Source organism: Rhinopithecus roxellana, chromosome 2 (assembly GCF_007565055.1).
Source record: "Rhinopithecus roxellana isolate Shanxi Qingling chromosome 2, ASM756505v1, whole genome shotgun sequence".
Lineage (NCBI taxonomy): Eukaryota > Metazoa > Chordata > Mammalia > Primates > Cercopithecidae > Rhinopithecus > Rhinopithecus roxellana.
Genome location: NC_044550.1, coordinates 2115708 through 2131903, shown reverse-complemented (window position 1 = coordinate 2131903; position 16196 = coordinate 2115708). Strand labels below are relative to the sequence as shown.

Below are 16196 nucleotides of genomic sequence, written 5' to 3'. Positions count from 1 at the left end.
GTGCCACATTTAACACAGTAATACTTCATCCCCTGCTATGATTATGTCTATTCCTATATTAAATGACCCCACATTATTCTGCTATATGACTTTGTCCACCCTTCAAACTTTTTTGCCTTTTCTTTTTCCTTTGCTTTTTGCCTAACAGTCCTTATTTTTCACCACAGTCGGCATGCCTACTTGAAGCAACTTCTCTCTCCTCTTCTAAGATGTTATTATGATTTTCAGTGGCCTTGGAAAACACATAACCAAGTATATTAGAACTGTACTTAAAATTAGAAGCATCAAGGTCTAGAAAAACAGTTAAAAGAACCTGCCATTTAATGTTAAGATCTAAGTTAATACTGGCTGAATAAGTTCTTTAACCAGAGTATTTGCTCCCTCCACTGTACTTGATGTATATTAACATCTATTTCAGAGTGTTACTGTGATAATTTGATGAGATAACATATTTGAAATATCTTGTAAACTATAAAGCTGAATACAAATGTATGACAGGATTACTATCATCATTATAAGAGCAAGATTGCCATCTAATGGCAACCAAACAGATAACAGGTATCCTATCCATTTTAAAGCAGAAATGCAGAGAGTAATAGGATCTGCTGATGAAACACACAAAGTGACAATTGAGATCACAATTTCATCCTCACTAAAGTGTTATCAAAACTGTATTGTAATAGAACATTTTGAACCTCTATTATAACTGCTCCTTCTAGTAACTAAACATCATTGAGAGCTTTTATAGTGGAAACAGTAAGTGGGTATCAAAGACACACAGGCATAATTGAAACCCAAGAACAGCTCTGTAATCATGCACAAATAACAGTGCTCTTCTGTGTCTCCCTTCCTTCATCTATGAAGAGAGAATGATAACACTTTCTGAGAGTTGCTGTGAGGATTAAATCAGATAATCCAAAATGCTTAGAAATTATAGCTTAAAACTAAAGCAAAACCTGAAACAACTAAGTGCCTAGGCCAGTGGTCAGAGAAATGTTGATGCTTCAATAAATAAATATAGCTAATTTCAACTTCTTAGATGAAGTCAAAGACAAATATATATTAAGTGATGCCCATAACTTAAAGAGCTAATAGAACAAAAGGTCAGTTTAAAACAAATGCTTCAGTGAACATGTGATTTTAACACTTTATATGAATTAATTTTATTAATCAACAGCATCAAAATGACTAATCACAGAGCCTTAGAGTCAGAAATACCATATTTGAGTCTAGCTGGGATATTTATTCCTATAATGCTTTATCACTCAAAGCTCCAATTTTCTCAAATGAGAAAGTGATGTTATTTACCTCATAAACTGCTACCTAGACTCAATAAATATTATTTATTATTTCATTATTTTATTTAGTGATATAATTTTATAAGCTTAGAAATAATGACAAAAATTAGTTGCATGTGTTGTGGCATTCTATTCTTAAAATTTGAGAAATTCTATATTTTAAAATGTTAAGATTTTCCACTAATAGAGACTGGAAAGATCACTAAATTTGTCAGGATCAGATGCTGACTAGCCTACATGTATATCATATTTTACAAGCATATTTTTAAAATGGTATTAGCAGTAGTTCCTAAAAATATACATGCTGGACAAGAGATTGAATATTCTATAATGCTTTAACTTACTGTTTCTCCAACAAATTTATGAGGTAGATAATATCATCGCCCCCATTTTCAGATAAAGAAGAAAAGCTGAAAAAATTAAATAACTTGCTCAAGTTTACATAGCCTGGCTGGTGGTTGAGATTTGTCTAATTCCAGAGCCAGCATCTATATTTTTAACCATTATGTTATACGTCAAAAATTAAGTGCTGTATGTTTCTTAGTTTTATATAATCAGATTAAAAATACTTTACACACACTTTTTCTGACCAAGACACATCAGAGCTTGTAGAAACTTAAAGTTGATTTTTATAATTTTCCCTGTGTGAATGTTGTTGCAATTCTTTGACCATTACCATTCATATTAGGAAAACCACTGGGGTTCATCTCTGCTCTGCTGTGCTATTATCCATTAAAAATTAATAATAAAAATTACCTCCTTAATTAATAGGCACGGGAGGAGTTCCTAACTCACTGCAGAATTTTTATATTGCTTGTTCATCAAACTCAAAATAATTTAGCAACTACCTAATTAATTCCTAATTGATATCATTGGGCCATCACTTCCCCATTTTCCTTTGAACATATACCAAGAGACACTGCCCTAGGTGTTTTCAGATCTAATATACTAAATAAATAACCAAAACAACATAAAATGTCTTCATTCTATCATCCAAATGACCATTACATTCTTTTTATCCAAAAACATTAAATAATTAAAATACATTTTTAATTAAAAAACTCATCTGCAATTGTAAATATCAACCTTAACACAAAGTAACAGTCATAATTTATCTTTGAGTATTAATGATTAATGGTTAATATTAATGGTTAATAATTTTTAAGGTATTTAAAGTAGAAATTTATTCTTTTTCAAATAAATTTCTATTTTAAATATGCTATGGCAATTTGGACATTTGACTAACAATCAAAAAAAAGTTCATGCATTTAAATGCATTTTTTTTTAAATTTTTAAATATTTATCATACTTTAAGTTCTGGGATACACGTGCAGAAGGTGCAGGTTTGTCACATAAGTGTACATGTGCCATGGTGGTTTGCTGCACCTATCAACCCATCATCTAGGTTTTAAGCACTGCATGCATTAGGTGTTTGTCCTAATGCTCTCCCTCCTCTTATTCCCTCACCCCCTGACAGGCCCTGGTCTGTGATGTTCCCCTCACTGTGTCCACGTGTTCTCATTGTTCAGCTCCCACTAATGAGTGAGAGCATGCGGTGTTTGGTTTTCTGTTGCTGTGTTAGTTTGCTAAGAATAATGGTTTTCAGCTTCATCCATGTCCCTGCAAAGAACATGAACTCATTCTTTTTTATGGCAAATGCATTGGTTTTAACACAAAGAAATATACCACCTATTATAAACAAAGTGCCTTAATTGATTTTTGAATATTTAGTACTAGTAAATTATCACTTAAAATGTTACATAAAATTTGAATAAAATTTAAATCAGAAAGCATATTTAAAAATAATTTATAACAATGATAAAACATTAAGACCCTAAGGTCTACAAAAAATAACCAATAATGGGACAAAGTCTTTAACAAGGAATTAAAACTGTCTAAAATTTCAAGAATGGTAACCAACTTGTAACGGGCTCTTACCCTATTTTAGGCAACTAAGAATGGAATCTTGCATATAAATATGTCACTCATTTAGATAAGATTATATTTTGAGACAGATGTAATTATTGTCATTTTACAAATGAGGAAACTGAGCTCAGAAATATCATTTGTTGAAAGCAACTGTGGGCAGAGCTGGAATTCCAACTTGGATATGCCTATCTTTAAACTGCCTGCTCTCTTTTGATGTTAATTTGTAGTTTCTTTATTTTGCATGAATCATTAAGGTGCAATTTTCTATGAGAGTTATTGTGAGTATTAAGTTGAGAGGGTCTACAAAAAGAGACTGGCTCATTATAGACATTCATTTTTCCCTTCCATCAACCTATTTTTAACTTTATGAATTTTAAAATATTTAATTGATAAATAAGATTGAATATAATCAAGGTAAAAAAGGTAATGATTTGATATACGCACATATTGTGCAATGATATCCACAAATTAATTAACACATCCCTCACCTTTCCTGCTGTATATCAGACCCTCAGAATGTGCTCATCTTGCAACTGAAAGTTTGTATCTTTTGATCTTCTCTCCATTTCCCCACCCTGAAGCCCCTGCTAGTTCTACTCGCATCAACTGAGATTTCCAGCTACAAATTGCCAGTGATTATGTAAAGTAATACACTCTAAACGGGTAACACTAAAATGTGTTTTAGCCCTCTTTTAACTTTAACTCACTTAATTATGATGCATCACTGGCATTATCCAGGTGCATATTACCCATCAGCTTCTGCCACTGTTAAGATAATCCTTTAAGTAGCCGAAATAGAAACCTTGTTTAGTTTACCACGGAATAAATAGCTAAAGATTAAGTATTCCAAAACACAAACCCAAATTCTTATTTAGAATATGCATTGCCTAATATTTAACCAGTTATTTGATAACAGCCATTTGCAAAATTGTCTTATTTGTTGCCCAATGGTTACCTTTCATCAACGGTTCATTTCAGAGGATTCATCAGGAAATAACATTGCTTAATATCTGATATTTTATTAAGCTTTATTTTAACTACTTTCTGTCCGACTAAAATTCTTGGCAATATTTACCTAATTTCCATATTGAAATTATTTGAGGAATACAAAGTATAAAAAAAAGTTAATCGATTTTATTTTTGGATTAAATACGTTCCTTATAAGGCTCCAAGCTTTTGCCACACTGATGTGGTACCATTTAGAACTGTTTATACTGAACTGGCAGCATGAAATCTCAACTTGTACTGAAGGAGGTTGCTAAGGAAATTATTCCCAGTTCAAATCGTGTGCACCTTATGAAGACATGTGAGCAAAATATACTTCAGTTCTTAGGAACAAGAATTCTTTTATTTAAAAAAAATGCATTCACGGATTGAAGATTGATGGTATATATTTTGATTGTTCAACTGATTGAATTTCTTTCTTCATACATGCTAATAGGACACTCAAAATAACATTTTCAATTCACCGTCATAATACTAGTAAACTCTTTGTGCCTTAATCTTATCTATAGCCTCATCTTATTTTTTTTCATATTCTGGTTACTTTGTTTTCCTTAAATGATTATTATTTTATCTGTGTTATAAATATTTTGCGAGATGTATAATTGAATAGAAAAATATCCTAAAAACATAAATGTGAAACTACATAAAGAAAAATAAACAAAAATGTATTGCTGGAATTTTTCCTCTGACAAATTGTATAGTTCATAACATATGCTTCACTGTGAAGAAAATTTCAAAGAAACTTATTTGAAATATTGACCTTCAATGTTTCAAGGTCAAGTCTTTGAAATATTAAATGCTGGTAAATATCACTAAAACCCCTTTTTAAAAAAATATGCTGAGGTTTATCTAACGAACCTCATTGCTAACATATTGCATGACTCAATTTGTGACAGAAACAATACTATACAAACATGAATAAGAAAGTGAGGACAGATAAGTGTGAAGAGTCACTAACATACTTTTTAGTTTATCAAGGTATAAATGCTAGCATCTCATATTTTCTAACATAAAATCACTGTGCTTGATCACATATGCTTTATAAATTATTTATTAAAGGGAGAGGCAATAAATATATTTTACCACAAGAAAATAGAAATGTCTAGTATTAAAAAGTTTATAATCCTGTATTTTAAACATAATGTATATTAATTATTTCACAAAAAGTTTCCAGAAAATATTTTCCAGAAACTCAAGAAAATATAATTTAAAAATCCTTTAAATCTAAAACCTTTTAAATTGAAAATCCTAGTCTTTACATTAGAATTTAAAACAATAAAATTAGATAATGCCAAGATCATGGTAAATTATTTTAATTTTTAATTTTATTTTTAAATATTTTTCCTATCAAGGCTATCTCCTTTTGAGAGCTCACTTTGAATTCACATACCATTCTTTCATTGAAATTGTTCTTTCTGGCTTTCATAAACATAATAATATACACTTATTGCAGTATAAAACATTTTTTATTTGTACTATTATTTGTACTACCACTCCTTTTAGGAAGAATATATATTAATTTAGGACTCCTTATTAAAAAGATTTATGAAACTATTCAAATTTTTCAATACAAGTGCCAAAAGCTAAACATTCACACCCCATATCATTTTTATACCAGTACCATGCTGTTTTGGTGACTATGGCCTTATAATTTGAAGTTGGGTAACGTGCCTCCAGATTTGCTTGCTTAGTCTTGCTTTGGCTATTTGGGCTCTTTTATGGCTCCATATGAATTTTAGGGTTTTTTTTCTTTCTAATTCTGCAAAGAATAATGGTGGTATTTTGATGGGAATTGCACTGAATTTGTAGATTGCTTTTGACAGTATGGTCATTTTCACGATAATGGTTCTACGCATCCATGAGCATGGGATGTGTTTCCATTTGTTTGTGTCATTGATTATTTCTTTCATCATTGCTTTGTAGTTTTCCTAGTAGAGGTCTTTCATGTCCTTAAAGTATGTTACTTTATGTTTTTGCAGCTATTGTGAAAGGGGCTGAGTTCTTGATTTGATTCTCAGGTTGGTAACTGTTGGTGCACAGAAGGGCTACTGATTTGTGTACATTAATTTGGTATCCTGAAACTTTGCTAAATTCATTTACCAGGAGGTTTTTGAATGAGTCTTTAGGGTTTTCTAGATATATGATCATGTCTTCAGCAAATGGTGACAGTTTGACTTCCTCTTTACTGATTTGGATACTCTATATCTTTCCCTTGTCTAATTGCTCTGGCTACAACTTCCAGTACCATGTTGAATAGCAGTAATGAAAGTGAGCATCTTTGTCTTGTTCCAGTTCTCAGGGAGAATGCTTTCAACTTTTCCCCATTCAGTATAATGTTGTCTGTGGGTCTGTCATAGATGGCTTTTATTACCTTAAGGTATGTCCCTTCTAGGCCAATTTTGCTGAGGATTTTAATCATAAAGGGATGCTGGATTTTGTCAAAGGCTTTTTCTAAGACTATTGAGATGATCATGTGATACGTATTTTTAATTCTGGTTTTGTTGTATCTCACTTTTATTGACGTACATCTGTTAAGCCATTCCTGCATCCCTCCTATGAAAAATACTTGATCATAGTGGATTCTCTTTTAGATATACTGTTGGATTCAGTTCTCTAGTATTTTGTTAAGAATTTTTGCATCTATGTTCATCAGGGAGATTTGTCTGTAGTTTTCTTTTTTTGTTATGTCTTTCCCTGGTTTTGGTATTAGGGTGATACTGGCTTCATAGACTGATTTAAGGAGGATTCCCTCTTTCTCTATCTTTCAGAATAGTGTTAACAGGATTGTGACCAATTCTTCTTTGAATGTCTGATAGAATTCATCTGTGAATCCATCTGGTCCTAAACTTTTTTTATTGACAGTTTTTTTAAACATCATTTTGAGCTGGCTGCTTGTTATTGGTCTGTTCAGAGATTTTATATCCTCCTGGTTTAATCTAAGAGGGTCATATATGTCCAGGAATTTATCCATCTCTACTAGTTTATGTGTGTAAAGGTGTTCATAGTAGCTTTGAATAATCTTTTGTATTTCTGTGGTATCAGTTGTAATGCCTCCCATTTTGTTTCTAATTGAGATTATTTGGATCTTCTCTCCTCTTTTCTAGGTTAATCTCACTAATGGTATATCAATATTATTTATTTTTTTCAAAGAACAAGCTTTTTGATTCATTTATCTTTTTTTATTTTTTGTTGTTGTTTCAATTTCATTTGGTTCTGTTCTGAACTTTGTTATTTCTTTTCTTCTGCTGGGTTTCTGTTTGCTTTGTTCTTGTTTCTCCAGTTCCGTGAGGTATAATCTTAGATTGTCTATTTGTGCTCTTTCAGAATTTTTGACGTAGGCATTCAATTCTCTGAAATTTCCTCTTAGCACTGCTTTTACTGTATCCCAGAGGTTTTGATAGGTTGTATCACTATTATCATTCAGTTCAAATAATTTTTTAAGTTCCTTCTTGACATCATTATTCATACAATGATCATTCAGAAGCAGGTTATTAATTTCCATGTATTTGCATGGTTTTGAAGGTTCCTTTTGGAGTTGATTTCCAATTTTATTCCACTGTGGTCTGAAGGAATATTTGATATAATTTCGACTTTCTTAAATGTACTGAGACTTGTTTAGTGGCCTGTCATATGGTCTGTCCTGGAGAATGTTCCATGTGCTGATGAATACAATGTATATTCTGCAGTTGTTGGGTAGAATGTTCTGTAAATATCTGTTAGTCTATTTGTTGTAGAGTATAGATTAAGTCCATTGTTTCTTTGTTGACTTTCTGTCTTGATGACCTGTCTAGTGCTGTCAGTGAAGTATTGCAGTCCCCCACTATTATTGTGTTGCCATCTATCTCATTTCTTAGGTTTAACAGTAATTGTTTGCTAAATTTGGGAGCTCCAGTGTTAGGTGCATATATATGTAGAATTGTAATATTTTCCTATTGGACTACTCTTATCATTATATAATGTTCCTCTTTGACCTTTTTAACTGCTATTGCTTTAAAGCTACTCCTGCTCACTTTTGTTGTCCATTTGCATGGAATATCTTTTTCTACCCCTTTATGTTAAGTTTATGTGAATTCTTATGTGTTAGGTGAACCTCCTGAAAACAGAACAAACTTGGTTAGCGAATTATTACCCATTCTGCCACTCTGTCTCTTTTCAGTGGAGCATTTAGGCTATTTACATTCAATGTTAGTATTGAGACATGAGGTACTATTCTATTCATCGTGCTATTTGTTGCCTGCATACTTTTTTTTTTCCACTTTGTTACTGTTGTATAGGTTCAGTGAGATTTATGCTTTAAGGAGGTTCTCTTTTGTTGTATTTTGAAATTTTGTTTCAAGATTTAGAGCTCCTTTTGGCAGTCCTTGTAGTGCTGGCTTGGTAGTGGCGAGTTATTTCAGCATTTGTTTGTCTGGAAAAGACTGTAACACTTTCAAGAGAGTATCAGCTGCAGTCCTATAGAGAGGATGCAAACTTGCCTAGGGACACCTGGTTAAGTACTCAAGTTTCTCAGGCTGTGGGCAGCACCTTAGAGCACCTAAGACATTATAACCTTTGTCTTAGGCCACCAGGTAGGGTAGAGAAAGACCACCAGGTGGGGGCAGGGATAGGCATTTCTGAACTCAGCCTCTCCTTGGGCAGCAGGTCTTGCTGTGACTTTTATGGGGAAGCAGGGTGTGGTTCCCAGTCCAGTGGAGTTATATTCCCAGGAGGATTATGGCTGCCTCTGCTGAGTCATATAGTTGCCAGGGAAGTTGGGGAAAACTGTCAGTCACATGCTTCACCCCACTCCCATGCAGCCCGCGGTCTTAAGGGCCTATCTCACTCCCATTGTGCCTCCACAACAGCACTGAGTCTATTTTCCAAGCAGCCAGTGACCAGAACTGAGAACTTGCCTAGGACCATGAGCCTCCCACTGAGAAAGCAAGCAGACTCATCTCAGGGAGCCTGTGGCAGTGACTGAATTCCTTCAAAGGTCTGTGGATTCTCTCGGCTTTCCTGGTATGTTCCTGCGGTAGTTCTTGGAGCAAAAGTTCATGATGTGAGTCTCCACACCCTGCTCTGTTCATCCAAACAGGAGCTGCAAGCTAGTCCTTCCTCCCATCTGCCATTTTAATCTTGTCTTCTATGGTCTTTTAAAAAGTTAATCTTGGCCATTATAGTAAGCCCTACTATAAACTACTCTGATAAGACTCTGTAGCCAAAAATTCATATGCATTGTCTTTAAGAAGTATTTTTTCAACCCCTTTAATGATTTTCAGTAATATAAGCAGTGGAATATAATGATATCATTATTTCACTTTTCAGACTTTTGAAAAATCGCTTTTCTTTTATTAAAACCATAATTTTTGAATGTTTAACACTAATTGTGCTTTTTATCAATATCAACTATCAATTATGAGCTTCTTATAATCAAGGAAGGTCTTTAACTATGTTGCTTAATAAATAAAAGAAATGCTATAAAACCAATTTCACCGGAAATTCTTCTTCCTCAGCTAAAGTATATAAACGTATGTTTGCTGCTTTTCAAAAACCACATAACGTGGAATCTAAAATGAAACACGTTTTCAAAAGACATTTTATTAAGTGACGTTAAACAATCCAAAGTCATTCTAAGTAATATTTTATTATTAGAATTTCACTTCAAATATGCAAACTAATACCATTTATCTTGTGAACAATTTATATAACTCAGTTGATTCATCAAGTACCCTGGTTTGAGCTTTAACTAAGCAACCTACACCTTAAAGTTGACTCAGGAGATTCATTGGAAAAATTATATCATTTTTGTTTAAAACAAATTAATGAAGTACACAGTAGTATTATTACTTTGTAAAGGAGAGACTAAAGTTTAAAGAGGTTGATTTTGTCCCCAAGTAAACACACTGAAATAAGTCTTCAGATATTTAAATCATTCTTTTCTCGTCATGATGGTTGACTACCAAACATAACTGAGACTGCTATGTTAACTGTAGTGTTTTCTAATTGTTGCTTTAATTTTTTACTATGAAAATCTTCAAAAATACACAAAATAGAGAGAGTATTGTAATTAATTCATGAACTTTTCACCCCATGCAACTATTTCCCAGCTTTGATAATTTTTAAGAATTTGTCTACTTTGTTTCATCTATTTCCTTACTCATACTTGTTGGTAAAGCAAAGCCCATATACCATATTGGTACCACCACACATATCTCTATTAAAAGTTTTCCTGAAAACAAAACAAAACAAAATACCATTATAACACCCAATAAAATTAACTATACTTCTGCAATAACAGTCAATCCTCTAATTTCTCTGATTAACTCAGAAACAACGTTATAGAAAAAGTTTATATATTTCAAATAAGTATACCAACAAGAATGTCAATTGCATTTGCCTCTTTTAACCTACAACTCCCACTCCTCCTATTTTATTATGCCATTTATCTTTTGAAGAAACCAAACCATTAATCTTGCAGAATCTCCAAATCCTATATTTTGTTGCCCACAATCTTTTCATGACATTTAATATTTTCTCCCCACCCATTCCAATAATTCCTATAAAACTGAAGTTTGAACTATTTGAATGGATTATTTCTTCTGAGAGGGGAATAGGAAGGAGGGAAGAGGACAAGAACACTTCAGAAGTTGTGCTGTTGTACTTCAGTCAGGATTGCATCAAGAGAGGCAAAGTATATAGTTATTACACATTTTGTGATGTTAGAGAATTGATCAGTGGGTTTGGTTTTGATATTCCCCATCTAATCCATCCTTGAAAAGAAAAGTACTCTATCAACAATACATCCTTACAATCAGGTGGTCATGGTGACTCAAACTTGTAATCCCTGCACTTTGGGAGACTGAGGCAAGTGGATCTCTTGAGCCCAAGAGTTCAAAACCAGCCTGGGCAACATGGTGAAACCCTGTCTCTACTAAAAATACAAAAATTGGACATGGTGGTATGCACTTACAGTCTCAGCTACTTGGGAGGCTGACATGGGAGAATCACTTGAGCCCAGGAGGCAGAGGTTGTGGTGAGCTGAGATCACGCCACTGGACACCAGCCTGGGCAACGGAGCCAGACCTTGTCTCAAACAAAACAAAACAAAAACAAAAACAAAACAAAATAATATATCCTTACAATAATACCATAGCAGATTTTGATACTGTCCTCATTCTTTTTAATGACTGTTTGGTATACCATTGCATATTCAACAAGTATCCTATTGATGGGCATTTCAGGTGCTTCCAATATTTTTCCATTATAAATATTTTGTTTCCATTATAAGTATATATATGCATGTACTATTTTGTCTTTTGCCAGTATCATAGAATTAGATATCCAGAAGTTAAGCTGTTGGATCTAAGTTGTAAAAACCATCTGCATAAAAGTGTGAAAATCTACATTTTTAGAAGGATATCTGTCAAATCAACTACAGGAAAAATGTACCAAGAAATTTTTATCCTAAACTGGTATTCAACTGAAAAAATTTTAAATGCAGTTTCTTGTTTAGTATTAGCCAAAATAGAGTGTAAGAAAATATCAACATTGTTATTGCCTTCTTTTGACAATTGTTAATATGATATTATTCATTAACCAAATACACTACATAAATGAAAATTCATCATGAAGTTTTACAACTAAAAATAACTACAGAGGTTATATCTAATTTCCATGAGTTAAAAATAGAGACAGTACCATATAAGAGACTGATTTTCTAAAATGTATGCAGTAGGTCCCAAGGTTCTAAAGCTTTAGTTTAATGCTATATCCACTTGAAAATGACTATGTTAAAGGGATTATTAGAAACAAAAAAAGTAAGTGTAAAAGTTTACCTTTGCTGTCAAATATCTACATTTGAATGGACAACCAATAATTCCTATAACCTACTTTAAAGAGAGTAATTCTAGAATTTGAAGACATAACATTTTATGCTTTAATATAAATTTAAATTATTACAAATATATCAGGCTCCCTCAAGTCATTCAACACAAACTTATTTACCTCCTGTAAAACTCTGTGTGTGTGTATATGTTTATGAGTGTATGTTTGTGAGTGCTACTGGTAATTATTACCTTTGAGGTCAACTTTATTGCATCGATATTAACCTACATAGGAAGTGGCTAAGATTTGGAACAGTAATTCTTGGATCCACCAAACTTCCATTTGGTTACATAAAATAAATGAAAAGTGAGATTATAATTATTGCTTTCTTCCACAAAACAGAAGAAAATATGAAACTTTTTGTTACATATTCAAATAGAATATTTCCTATTTTGGAAAGATATTTTGTATAGTTTTTCTTATTTATAATTATCTTCCAACTGGATTTATATTTCCATAAAATACTTTAAAATCATTTAAGGCACCCAAATTAGGTCTCCATGGTACCTAGCATGTTCTTTGCTATAGACTATAAAAAAACAAGGCCTGAAAAGACTGAGGGCAGCCTTAACAGTGTTTAGGCTATCAGTGAAAGTTACTGACCAGGGTAGGAGTTGTATTATATTATTCATCTGTTTAACACCTACCAGAAGGGTGAAGATTCTGTTCCTCTAAAAATTCAAGATCAAGCATTAGATCATCTTCATCCAGTTCACAAGATCCCAAATTATTCAAAACATCCTGAAGAAAAATCAAAACCAACAATTAGAAACCAAAACACTGAGTAAATGAGGAAATACTCATATATAGAAGCCATGAAGCAAAAATAAATTCCAAATCAGAATGAAAAGTTTTAACTGAATCTCAGAAATTATTTGACACCTATGGACTTTAAAATTATCAGTTCAATAAAAACTTCCAAGACTTATTCCAAAAATTCTTAACTTTTCCAATTATCTGCACATTCACTTTTGTTTCTTTTTAGTGACATGTATGTAACTTATTAAATGGAAGTACATATGGGCAGATATGAAAGATATTAGAAGTCAGGAAATGATTTCTTGTTATGAGAAATACAGGCAAGTGTTTATTTGAATAAAAACTTCTTTAGTGATATTAAAAAGGAATTCGCTCATTGCAAAAACACAAAAAGTATATACAAGTTTTTCAAATAGAAGTCTGTGAAATGAAACTTCAGTTACTTTTTCTAATATTTATAATTCAAATGCAAGTAACATTCTTCTAACACATTTAATGGACTGTTTTTCAAACAAATTTTGTATATTGTGACAACTGTGAAATATTAATTTAGACCATGCTTGGAAGTGAAAATTTGGCCACCATTTTCCAATTATTTGTTTTACATTAGGAATAATGGGCAGGAAAACAATCTATATTAATTAGATTAAAATTAATTATTGACTTGCATTATACCATAATATATCAGAACTGAGATTATGTTTCCTATTTTATTTTCAAGAGGGCAAACAGCAAAATAAACTGGAAGGCTACACTGAGAAGTCTTGAGAAGAGATGGTAATGTTCTGAGGTGCAGAGGGAGGAATTGCTGAGGAAAGAATAAAGTCCTGATTTGTATATTTGTATATATATAAATGAGTGATAAGTATATTTAAAAAAGTAAGAACTTATGTTTAGAGACTAACAATGAAATAACAAATGTACAAAAAAACAGAACATCAAAAAACCAGCCTAAATACTAAATGGTGTCATGCCAACTCAGGTCACTTTTCAGCTAATGAGAATGTTAGCATAATTTGTAGTTAAAGTAGTTTAAACTAAACTAAAACATCATCATAAACTAAAATATCATTACGGAAAGCTAATGATATTTTCAAATGGAGAGTGAACACTTTAGTCCTTGGGATTAAAAGTAAGGACACTGGGACTTTTAAATAAACCACTTCTTCTTTAACAATTCAAATTAAACATTATTAAACTTTAAAAACATGTGTGATCCATGAATAGTGCACATACCATGGTTTGAAAGGTGATCAGCATACCCAAATCTAAGTGCTTCTTTCTCTAAATGAAGGTAATGAATAATTTAAACTATAAATAAAATCACTTGTTTATTGGAAGCTCTGTTCCATACAGTGTCAGCGATAGTCCAGTGAGAATAAGTTACTTATCTATATACATTAAAAAATGAGAAAATATAGGCAGCAAAAGATAAGCTGTCATACTAAAAATGCAAAACAGAAAATTAAAATAACAACAACAACAACAAAACATAATTGAAGTTGTGGAAAAAGAAAAGTTTTAAAAGGGAGATTTTTGTGAAGATACTGATATGAGTGTTCATCAAACACACTATCCAAATGAGAGAATCTTAATCTGGTAGTCAATAATATATTAAATACATTTTATAGTGAAATCATAGTAATTTATCCAATTTCAAATTGGGGTAAATAATTTTACATTTGGATTTTGAATTCATTGGATTTAATTGTATCCTTCCAAAATGTATTAAAAAACCTAACCCCGAGCACCTTAGAATATGACTCTATTTGGAGACGGAGCCCTGAAAGAGAGAATAAAGGTTAAACAAGCTCATATGGATGGGCACTCCAGTGGGACTGGCATTCTTATAAGAATAGATTAGGACACAGACAGCACACAGACATAGTGATGAAGACACAGATATGTGACGAAACACATGAATTCACAGAGGGAAGGAAGATAGGCCATTTGCAAGCCAACGAGAGAGGCCTCAGGAGAAACCAAACTGGCCATCACCTTGATCTTGGACGTCTAGCTTCCAGAACTGTGAGAAAACAAATTTCTGTTGTTTAAGCCACCAAGTCTATAGTATTTTTTTATGGCAGCCCTGGCAAACCAATACAACCAACAAGACTTAGAAAGCAGTGAAGGACAGAACAAAGGAAATAAATGAATGTCTGGCACATGACTACCATTTTTTATTATACCAAGTGAGGACATCTTAGACATTGTAAACTTCTAGAACAAGGTTTTCACAGCATTCTTCCTTTTTAATTGGAACCACCCTACCCAATCCACCTAGCTATAAAAGGAGCTACCAGATTCTTACATGAGCCAAACTCCTTCTCCTTGGTGAATGGTCCAAGATGGCCATCTTAACCGAAGTTGGTGACCAAAGTCCCATCCCAGAAATGAAAAAAAAAATTCTCTGTCTGGTGATACATACTGCAAGATGCAAAACACTGTCATCACAGGGGCTATGGATTTCATTGTGTAGTCAAGACCAGTCTAAGCCTACTTCAAAAATTTAAAAATGTCATAGGTAGGTCATCTTGTTCCTGTTTCCAGCAGTTCCTGAGATCCAGAGGCATACATGATGTTGTCAAGGTGGTCGTTCAATCCCTTTTTGAATTCTGACAGTTAATACATTCACCCACAATTTGAAATAAAATTTTAAAATATTTAATTTTTTAACAAGGAAATATTAAAATCTCTGCCACTGCTATTCTAACATTTCATACAGGATGGCAACACCAATAAAGTGAATGAATTAAATTTGGAAAATTCACTACATTGTTCTAATTTTATTCTCCTTTTGAAGGTAACACTTGACACTTGGACTAGCAGGGTTTCATTTGCCACTGGTCTAGATGAATTGCTTCCTAAATCCACTTATTTTAAATTGTCTTCCTTTGATACTGTGCTTACAAAGCAACTTACTTGTTACTATAGAGGAGAATCTTTGAAGCTGGTGAAACCTCATAATAAAAGAAGAGTAGATGCAGCAACATGATATGTTACAGAAAATAATCAATGGTGAATTCATAAACCTAAAAACATCTTTTCCAGATCTCTCCCTAAAAGATACCAACAGCAGCAACAGTCCTTTTGTCGGCGGCTAGCACTGATATTGGTCAATCCTAGCCGCTGGATACTTGCTGCCTAATATCTATTAATAAATAATGTTAATAAAAATCAAAGTCTTTTACTTATCAGAGAAAGGGAAAAGAAAGAAAGAAAAGAAGAAAGACATAAAACAGGATGTTTCTGGGACAATCCTTTTGTTGCTGAGAAAACAAAATTCACCTAAGAAAAAAATTAGTGGCTGTTTTCAAAGGCTAGATAAGGAAAGCTACTTAG

The 16196-nt window shown here is 32.7% G+C and overlaps 1 protein-coding gene across 3 annotated transcripts in view; it reads right to left on the bottom strand.

The window, feature by feature from the left end:
• The window catches only part of CCSER1 (coiled-coil serine rich protein 1), a 1539837-nt gene that overhangs the window by 1217840 nt on the left and 305801 nt on the right, over nt 1-16196 (bottom strand). For all 3 annotated transcript variants that reach the window (XM_030921405.1, XM_030921410.1, XM_030921416.1), the window contains exon 4: nt 12743-12836. In XM_030921405.1, coding sequence (XP_030777265.1) covers nt 12743-12836 — 94 coding nt within the window. The remainder of the gene's footprint in view (nt 1-12742; nt 12837-16196) is intronic.